This window comes from Medicago sativa, chromosome 4 (assembly GCF_051527215.1).
Source record: "Medicago sativa cultivar Bolivia chromosome 4, Bolivia_mono, whole genome shotgun sequence".
NCBI classification, from domain to species: Eukaryota; Viridiplantae; Streptophyta; class Magnoliopsida; order Fabales; family Fabaceae; genus Medicago; species Medicago sativa.
The window spans coordinates 15,773,708-15,784,774 of NC_140752.1; the positions used below are offsets into that span (position 1 = coordinate 15,773,708).

At 31.7% G+C, this 11,067-nt stretch overlaps 1 protein-coding gene across 1 annotated transcript; it reads right to left on the reverse strand.

Annotated features, from left to right (window-relative positions):
• Positions 1-216: 216 nt before the first annotated feature.
• LOC146926703 (glyoxal oxidase-related protein) lies at positions 217-2,449 on the reverse strand. The gene has a single exon (XM_085700211.1). It carries the CDS (start codon positions 2,235-2,237, stop codon positions 639-641), a length of 1,599 nt encoding a protein of 532 aa, XP_085556337.1. The 5' UTR covers positions 2,238-2,449; the 3' UTR covers positions 217-638.
• Between the last annotated feature and the right edge of the window lie 8,618 nt (positions 2,450-11,067).

Below are 11,067 nucleotides of genomic sequence, written 5' to 3' on the forward strand. Positions count from 1 at the left end.
TTAATTAATAATACTGTCATACAATTGCAACAACAAAAATGGGGACAGCACTTGGGTGACATAATGTCACCGTGACATTAAATCTGGGCCACACATCACACATTGTCATTTGCATCTGGGCCACACAACACATCCATGAGTACATTTGTGTGGCCCATATTTAATGTCACGGTGACATTATGTCATCCAAGTATTTTTCCAAAAATGGTACCAGCATTATGTGGGACCTAAATTACTAGAGTCCTCGTACATACATTGAATTGCATGTCTTGCTTATCTTTAAAGGTAAATGATACATTATTGACAACACTATCCACATAATTTCCTTTTACCATTTTTTCCCATTATATAAATCAATCATCATTTATCATCACCAAATTAAACCCACTAGAAATTCAGCGATGCCAACTATTCACAATTTAATGTAGCCACAAAGTCTTGGAAAAAATAAACTAAATACAATTACATTTGCTTAAAATAATCTAAATACAATTACATTTGCTTAAATTAAAAAATAAAATGTTCGTAAGACGTAGCGCAATTGACAAATAAACGTTATTCACACGAATTCAAAATCTTACAATTGTGTTTGTGAATTTTGCCACTTCGTCTCTTGGTTGACATAAAAATTATCCACACTATGACACATGTATCCAACGTGCCACACTTGGCACACCTTGGTTAACAGCAAACACCATATAATAACCTGGCGGCGCCACCATGCCGCTTGGCGGGGCCATACATCGAATCCTCCACCTCCCATCACCATCGACCACCGCAGAGTTAACCCCAAGTTTGACCAACCGTTGACCTTGTGAAAAACTATGTGTAGCAAAAGGAGCACTACCTAAATTCACTTCAATAATTCCCACAACTGGCAAAGGCACACTCACAACAACATCAAACCCTACACCATACAATACCGTTTCAGGCACTTCCAATATCTCGGGTCGAATATTCTCCTTATCTGAATCCAAATACTCTGGCGAAAACGCCTCAATTTTTAACTCCGTCGCAAACTCAACATCCTTAAAACGATAAAAAACATGTGGGTTACTACCCGCTAGTAAAACCCGTCCATCCGGTAACAAATTTGCCGTTGAATGATAAAGTCTCGGCACAGTACCCGGATTCAAAACCATGAACCGTAATCCAACCGGTTCACCAGGTCGATATAAAACCGGATTCAAACACGGATCCGAACCCATTTCAAAACCTTGCGTACCTTTCATAGCTCCATTTATAATCAAAACATCACCGGTTGGTAGAATTACCATATCACCCATTATTCTCTCAAACGGCATATCCTCCATTTCCCAAACCGGGTCGGATCCCGTCGCCATTATCCTCCCACAACTCCCATGCGCCGGAATATCCGTATTCCGTTCAAGAAAAGCACCGTATTGAGCACCGCCACAAACAACAACCACCGCATCGGAAAATTCACCTTCTAAAGCCAGCATCACCGAACTACCCGCCGACGGATAATTCCTCGGTCCACCCGTTAACTCCGGGTAAACCCGAACCACACGATTTTCGTTAAAGTCATACATAACCGATTTCGTGTTCGCAAACACGAAAAGGTTACCGTTAGGAAGAAGATGAACATACGGATATAAATTATCCATTTGTGTATCTTCGGTTTCTTGCAGAAACGGAAACAAAACGACACCGTTTTCGCGTTTAGGGTAAAATTCAACTGTGTTTGAACCTCTTCCACCAATGATGATGACGGAACCATCTGGAAGAATTTGATTCGTCGCATACCAACGACCTTCGCTTAATTCGACGTCGTTTAACTCTTCCCAATCGCATGACCCGGTTGAATCACACGGGTTGAATATTCGGATCTTTTTAAACCCGTCTAAGTCACCACCGGTTTGTAAAAGTGAACCGTTTGGGAGAAATGAACCGGACGAGCACCATGTGTCGGTGAGGATTTTTAAGGGACGGAGTTGGTTTTTTATGGGGTCGAAGAGGACTGAATGAGCGTAACAATCCGGTTTGGTTTTGGTGAACCGGCAATGGTTTTTTGGGAGGAGTTTACGGGTTGGACCGATGTTGGTTCGGTCTAAGAGGATAACAGTGTTGAAGCGTGTTACTGTTGTGTGCATTGAGGCTATGCCTGCGTTTTGGACTAGAAGCTCCCACGTGCCGGGGAGAGTGGCACGTGCTGATTTTGGGAATGTGAAGAGAAGTATGAGAAAGCATATCACAAAGAGAGGAATGGTGTCCATTGAAGATTAGAGATAAGAGTAGTGAGTGGAAGTGAAGTGTGGTGTTGGGGAAGGTTCTATAAAGAATGAAAATTAATCTAAGTGGAAATTGTAATGAAAAGTGTAACTATAATGTTGTGGACAACAAACATCAACACACTTGTTGTGGACCATTGCTTTGCTATAATGTTTCTTTTGTGTATAATGATTAAAATGAGTTTGTAGAACATTACGTCGTGATGGGGACGGAATGATCATTGATTTTGAGTAAAAACGCATGTTGATTGTAGACTATATCTTCACTTAAAATCTTAATTGTATATGATAATAATACGAGACATTCATTTAAATGTTGTTCAACTTTCACTGCCCTAAGTATTTTTATCTTGATCTAAGGACTTTTCCTACTGTGTTTTGGTGCACAATAGGGACAAAATGCTCGAGCTAATAATCTATCAAAAACTGAAGAGAAAAGGACCAATGGAGGAGAAGAAATCATATAATAAATAGTACAGAAGTGAAAGAGTCACATGATAATTAGGTAAGGAATTGCTTTTGAATAGTGAAAAATACTATACTAACGATTTAGAAAGTTAATAGAGTAAAAAAAATTCTCAATTACGTCTTAGACAAAAGCATTGGAGTAGTATGGAAGAAACAAACTATTTACTCATAGCCTATATTCTGCTTTATCTTATGACTTATGATGCTTCTGTCCCAAGTCTTAATGGATTTTGGCATGTTTTTCTGTAGTTATATAAAAAGTGTGAATGGGAAAAATTAGAGTGAGAGGAAATTATGTGGAGTTGTAATGGAAAAATTAGAGTGATAGGAAATTATGTGGAGTTGTATGTATGTTGTGGGCTACTAGTGTTTTGTTTTTGTTTTGAAAGGGTTGTGGGTTACTATTGTCGGCAATAATGTATCTCTCTAACTCTTTAAAGAAAGCATTGCAATTCAATGTATGAATGAGGACGCTAGTAATTTAGGTCCCACCCAACCACAAATATTTATGATAATAGTTTTTTTTTTTTTTTCATTGAAGAGAAATAGCAAGATTCAGAAGAAAATTCAAGTTGAGTGTAAAAAAAAAAAGTACTAAACATATGTTATGTCTTATATGATGATCTTTCTCATAGATATATACCGGAACAAGACGTTTGGTAGTTATCTCTCCAACTTTCTGATAGATAAGTATCAGGCGTTTTTTAGAGGTAAATCAGGTATTTCAGGAGGTCTTTGGAGATTTTAGGGGGCTTAAAAAGAAATGTCTTGAGTCTTATTAATTTTGATTGTGTCCATGGAACCATCCACAATAAAATGTGTATGTTTGCTTATGCGGTGACCATATAATTGATTCTGATAAATTGTTTTTTTTCTTCTTCATATGGTTCTTTGTTTTAAGTTTAAATTATAATGAATTTGTCCTCTTCTCTATGTTTGAACTTCCAAAGTTAGAGTTGGTCTTCGAAGGCCAAAACTGAGAAATTTGTACACATAATGTTTGATCTTTTATGTATGAAGGATTTTCATAGAGAATTGATTTGGTCAGAATTGAAAAACTACAAAAGTTTGCCTCTATTAGAGTCGATTTTTGTAGGTAGAATCAATTTTATAATGAGAACCCAAACAGTACCCTTCTAACATATTCAAATGGAACTAAACACATACTTGTTTTATAGAACGTATCAACAATACATCTAGCCTTCTGCATGGTAACATGGATGGTTACCAGCTTCTAACAATAATAACAAATTATGGCTGTATCTGCATTTAATCCCTACAAGAAAACAATGCCAATTTATTTGAAGACATGCATGCATGGGGTGGAGTAGAGGGGAATATTATATGGGCATCTTCTCAACGACACATTAAAGGTAGCATACATAGTTAAATAAGCTAAGGAAAATGATGTATATCCCGATAACTTGAATCAGGAGAGTGTCCCGACCGTTTCAAACACAAATACATTTATTACTGCTGACATCATGTTTGGTAAGTGGGAGCAGTTTTTTTTTTTGGAGTCAAAGCAATATCCAATCGGGAAGCTTTCGGGATATATTTCATCGGGATATATAGGATCCCTCATAAGTTAAAGGTTGGACAACATTACATTTTGAGAGTATATAAATCAAGAGTGTTTTACCAAACCAATATCTAAAACCCATCACCGAAACCAATTTCTTTTGCAAGTGGTGATTGAGAGAAAAGAAGAGAAGATCCTCGGTCTTTTTATCTATCCAATTAACTTTTTTTTTTTTTTTACTTTTTGCAAGAACATATCGACTATATGCGGCCTCGAATTTAGTCAAACTCATCACAAATAGGGCATCCATTTGTTTAGTTGAGAAGAGATAAAGATTGTTGGCCACTCAGGTTAAGAGTTACATTACCCTTCGGTGTTTGTGAAAGATAGAGGATGTGTGTAGATTTCATCGACCTAAAGACAACATATCCAAAAGTTGTGTACCCGTTGCTCATTATTGACAAGATTACTGGTGGTGCCTCAGGTTATAAAACTTTGAGTTTTATGGAAGCCTATTTATAATTAAATAAAGATGAACTCGATGAATGCTCCAAAGACTACCTTTATGACTGACATACGCAACTACTATTATGAGGTGATGCCGTTTGGACTCAAAACTAATGGAGCAACTTACCAATGCCTAATGTACAAGGTATTCTCAAAACAAATTAGATGACCTTTAAACATGAACCATCAAAGTTAGATGGCTTATCTTTTTCGCGCATGTTGCTTAACCATTTACATTTAGTGATTTTTGATAACTCTTTGATGAAGCATTTGTACAAATTATCATTTCCCATGAAGCTTCTGACTCCTTTGATATTTGTAGGAGGAGGAAGTTTTTCAATAAATTTCACGTTAGCTTTGTCTACCACAAAGTCTTTGAAAAAAATTTTCCGATTCACTTTATCAATCAATCACTAACACAAACAAACATATGCATTATTTTTTCATGAATCGAAAATGCAGGGCGGCATAGTTATTATAATAAATAGCAAAAAGACGAGCATTCACGTGTCCGTCTTTCCGCTCATTTTATTGCGTTAACGTTTAAAAATCATGAACGTTTTTTTTATGAAATTTTGATTTCTATCAAAACTAAAAATATAAATGTTTGTTGCTTTCGGACTATAACAAACCAAACTAACCATAATTATCTATTTCAATGACACCAATATAACAAAAAATATAATCTAAATTCTTTTTTTAATGACACCAATAACAGTCTTTATTATAGAAAATATTGTTTAAGGGTATAATTGGGATAATGAAAAAGTAAGTATAAATATATTTATCTAAATTGTTACACTTTTTAAATGATAAAGGAAAAAAAATAGACATATATTCATATCATGTTTGTTACATTTTTTTAATATTTAAATTTATTCTTATCTATTTGGTACATGTGTTATTTAAATTGAAAATTGAGGGCATTTTTGGAAAGAAAAAATCAGCCCAAAAGAATTGAAAGATGTTGTTTTCTTTATATATACTAGCGGAAAGACGGGCACTATCGTGCCCGTTTGTCCGCTCTTTCTACTGCGCTAACGCTTGTGATTATTTTATTATGTTTGTTTGTATAATTTTGATTAAATTTTTTAAATTTTTAAATACTAAAGGAAATTATTGATATATTGATTTATAAACAAAATATTGTCAAGTTATATAACAATTATTTATGAACTCAATATATTTTAGTTTGTCTGCATATAAAATAAAGAAAAAATAATGATCCTTTATTGTTTATTCTAATAGTAATTAGTAACATCATAACATAAATGTATAAATGACATTTTATGTGAAAGAAACATTGTTATGATTGCGATAAAAGAATATCTTTAAAAACTATATTTTTCGTAAAGTCTCCATCTTCTCCTTCTATTTTCCCTTCATCAATGAGAACTTTTGTTGAATTTTGAGAAACTCCTCTCGATAAAGCTACATATAACTGACCATGACTGAAAATATGTCGTGGAAGATAGATTCCGACATTGAGAATTGTCTGCCCTTTAACAATAATTTTTGCTCACATTTGTTACTAATATTTTTTTTGAATGATTTAAAGTTCAATCTTTAACATAATATTTTGCTCACATTTGTTACTAATATTTTTTTTTCAGAGGATTTAAACTTCAATCTTTAACATTATTTTTTGCTCACGTTTGTTACTAATATTTTTTTTAGAGTATTTAAAGTTCAATCTTTAACATTATTTTTTTCTCACGTTTGTTACTAATCTTTTTTTAGAGGATTTAAAGTCCAATCTTTAACATTATTTTTTGCTCACGTTTGTTACTAATCTTTTTTTTAGATAATTTATAGTCCAATCTTCAACAATATTTTTTGCTCACGTTTGTTACTAATCTTTTTTTTAGATAATTTATAGTCCAATCTTCAACAATATTTTTTGCTCACGTCTATTACTAATCTTTTTTTTAGAGGATTTAAAGTCCAATCTTTAACAATATTTTTTACTCACGTTTGTTACTAATTTTTTTTAGAGGATTTAAATTCCAATATTTAACATTATTTTTTGCTCATGTTTGTTACTAATCTTTTTTTTAGAGGATTTAAAGTCCAATCTTTTCTATTATTTTTTACTCACGTTTGTTACAATTGATCAAAGACTAAGGATGAGTAATTTATATCAATAAAATAATATGGAATGCTGCTTTTTGTGGAAGGGATATGAAAATACTTGACAATCTTTGTCAGTTGTATTGAGGGGAACAACACAGATGTACAACATAAAAGCGGCTGATAAAACAGTAACATGAGTTGTTGTTTTGTGCTAGTTTTTTTGTGATTTTGATCTTTGGTTAACAGAGGTGAAAGAGGGTTAACGGTGACGATTAGTGACATGGATTACTAATCCAAATATTATTTTATAATTGGCTATTTGTATTTAAAATTAAGGGTATTTTTGGAAAGAAAAGTCCAACCCAAAGGTGTGCTTATAGATAAAAAAAAAAGCACACTATCTTATTTTGTATAAGCAATTATAAACCAGCAAAGTCAAATAATTCTTAAAATTAATCGTAAATAATTTGAATTATAATCACTTATAAACCAGCAAAGTCAAATAATCCATAAAATTAATCAACTTTGATTAGTTGTAACATGAAAGAAGAAAAAAAACTTACATGTTAATTCTGAATTCTGATGCAGAGGGCGGAGAGAGGTTGAGAAAAACTAAACAATGCGGGAACGAACTATGAACTATGAGAACCCTACTTATTAATATTTTTAATATAGTGCTAACAAATCTTTTTCTAAAAGATTTTGAATCATAATATTTTGCTCACGTTTATTACTAATATTTTTATCAGAGGATTTAAAGTTCAATTTTTAACATTATTTTTTTCTCACGTTTGTTACTAATCATTTTTTTTGCTCATGTTTGTTACTAATCTTTTATTAGAGGAATTAAAGTCTAATATTTAAATTTTTTGCTCATGTTTGTTACTAATATTCTTTTGGAGGATTTAAAGTCCAATCTTTTGTTCACGTTTGTTACTAATCTTTTTTTAGAAGATTTATAGTCCATTTAATATAGTGCTAACAAATCTTTTTCTAAAAATTTTTGAATCATAATATTTTGTTCACGATTGTTACTAATATTTTTATCAGAGGATTTAAAGTCCAATTTTTAACATTATTTTTTGCTTAGTTTGTTACTAATCTTTTTTTTTTCCCTCACGTTTGTTACTAATATTTTATTAGAGGATTTAAAGTCTAATCCTTAACATTATTTTTTGCTCATGTTTGTTACTAATCTTTTTTTAGAGGATTTAAAGTCCAATCTTTAACAATATTTTTTACTCACGTTTGTTACTAATTTTTTTTAGAGGATTTAAATTCCAATATTTAACATTATTTTTTGCTCATGTTTGTTACTAATCTTTTTTTAGAGGATTTAAAGTCCAATCTTTAACAATATTTTTTGCTCACGTTTGTTACTAATCTTTTTTTAGAGGATTTATAGTCCAATCCTCATCGGTTATTATTTTTGTTTAAAAAAAATTAAAAAAATTCATAGACTGGTGAGAAATAAAGCAGGAAAAAACATAAACTTTGGATTATTTTTTTTTCATAAGTGATTATTGTTCAACTTTGATTTTGTCAAATTCTGATTCATTCATTCTTCTAACAAAAAAAAAAGTAAAAACAAAGCTTGAATTGTAATGTTGGCGGAAAGTAAATTGCTCGAAGGATAAAACAGAAAGATATTCAATTCATCAATTCATCAAGTGGACCTTAAAGATATTCCATTCAATGGTGCTTCAGAAGTATTAATCAAGTTCGTGAGCCTTGGAACTTTCTAATTTTTTAGAGGTGATGAGATGTGATCAGAGGGTACTATGATGAATTCTGGATCGATTTGAATTCATGAGAAGAGACATAAAGAATGCAAATATAATTTTTAAATTTTTTGTGAGTTTGATCTGTTGTTAACGGTGGTAAAAGAAAGTTAACGGTGACGATTAGTGACATTGATTATTAATCCATGTGTTATTTTATAATTAGCTATTTCTAATTAAAATTAAGGGTATTTTTGGAAAGAAAATTCCAACCCAAAAGTGTGCTGAAAGGGGTAGTTTTCTTTATATATATATATATATATATATATATATATATATATATATATAGTATAGATTCATATGATTACGTCTATAATACACAAATAAAATAGTGTTGAACTATATACTAGTGTTATTTTACCAATGTATCAATAAATTTCACTATCTCCCTTGATTCAATAGTGAAAAATAAGTTTTTAATAATAAGACACAGAACAATTCTATGTGTATAAGTGACATAAGTCTTACATCATACACTAGTTTTCGTCGTTAAATCAATAAATTTCGCTACTAAATTAAATGAAATATGATGAAATTTTTTAATAATAAAGAAATCATTTACATGATACAAGACTATTTTAGTGTTAAGGACACTTGTTAAGAAGTATAAAGAAGAAACTTTGTCTTAGAAATGATGCATTCAATACATTGAAACTTTAAAAAGTAACTTTTTCTACATAAAATTTATCAATTATTTCCATTTTTGAATCATTAACAAGTGCCTACACTTGTTAGCAAGACCCAAAAAACCATTTTATTTATGCATTAGTACTTGGACACGTGCGATGCACGAGAAGTTGATTTTCTCATTGACTAATAAACGTGATAGTTGATCATTAAATGAAATAATAGTTGTTGAACACGAGTTAATGCTTCCAAAAGATGAGGACGACGAGGACAACAACAACAATAACCAAATATTATCCCACTAAGTAGGGGCTACTACATCAACTGAAATTCGCCGTAGTATTCTATCATATACAATATTTTGATCCAACTCATTAATCTATAAATATTTCATAATAGTTTATCTTATAGTTTTTCTTGGTCTTCTTATACCTCTTGTAACATAATCATCATCTATTTGATCTACTCTTCTTACTAAAGAATCTACAAGTTTTCTCTCTACATATCCAAACCACCTAAACATATTTTCCACAATATTTATACTATATGTGCTACCCCAACTATCTCTACAATATTGTTATTTCTAATCTTATCCCATCTAATCTTACCAAACATCAAACTCAACATCTCCATCTCCGCACACCGTTAGACATAACCGTACAATTCCTATACCACTTGTGTATGCAAATCATGTTAACAATAAAATAATTTTACCATGGACAAAATGCATCATATTTCCATGCATGCAGGGGCGTAGCCCTTCATATGGGAGGGGTAGCCTTGGCTACCCCAAAAAAAATATTATTCTTTAATTGGTCGGTATGTATTTATATCCGGCTACCCCAAATTATAAACATTGAGCTACCCCAAACAAGTTTAGCTTCAAAAATTAGCATAAATAATAAAGTAAAAATATTACTACAAGATTGATAGATTTATTTGTATTGGTTTGATACTTCCGGTCTCAATAACAACAATAGAGAAATATTTTTTCAACAATAAAAATTATCAAGACAATAGTCATAGACAAATTAAATGGACAATTAGTTTCTTGCAAATAACTTACTTCCTCTGGTCACATTTATAAGTAAAAAACTACTTTTTAGTTTCATTTAATACTCTATGTATTTGGTATATAATATAGATCAAATACATTAGTTATTCAATGAACTTAAAAAATAGTGTTTTGCTTATAAATATGAATGGAGGGAGTATTTATTTAAATTTAAAAAGACATTATTAATCTAATATTAAACAGGCAATTATTGATGAAATTGAGTTCTTGAAACGCATTTTATCCAACGTTTATAGCAATTTTATGTTAAGTTCCTAAGATTTATTAATTCTAGTCCTTAATTTTTTGTTAGAGATTAAATTCAAGACTAAAAATGTAACATCCCGCCTGTCAGTATCGGTATATTACCAGTCGATCGTGCCAGAGGATTAAAGTTTAAGGAAAATAAGCGTAATGGAAATATTTATTATGGAATATCAGCTCATTACGGAATAAGTAACAGTGTCGCATCAAACGTGTTTAAGGCAAGGGCATATTGGTAATTTCACGCAATAAGGGTATTTAAGTAAGTTGGCCCCAAAATATCTCATTTCATCTCATCCTTTCTCTCTCTAAGTTCTTGGAAGATTTTTCTCTCCTCCTTCTCTCTCCTACCACACGCCCTCTTCCTCTCTTCTCTTCACCAAAACCTTTCTAAAACTTCCTTCTCCCATGATAAGCCTTGAAATTATGTTTCCTCTTGATCTCTAAGCATGTGGGAGCTTGTATTTGGTTTGATTCCTCTTTTCTTTCCTTTCAAGAATGGATTCAAAGTTAGGGTAT

Excerpts from the sequence above, each read along its gene's own strand:
- LOC146926703 (XM_085700211.1), bottom strand. The coding sequence starts at position 2,237 with ATGGACACCATTCCTCTCTTTGTGATATGCTTTCTCATACTTCTCTTC.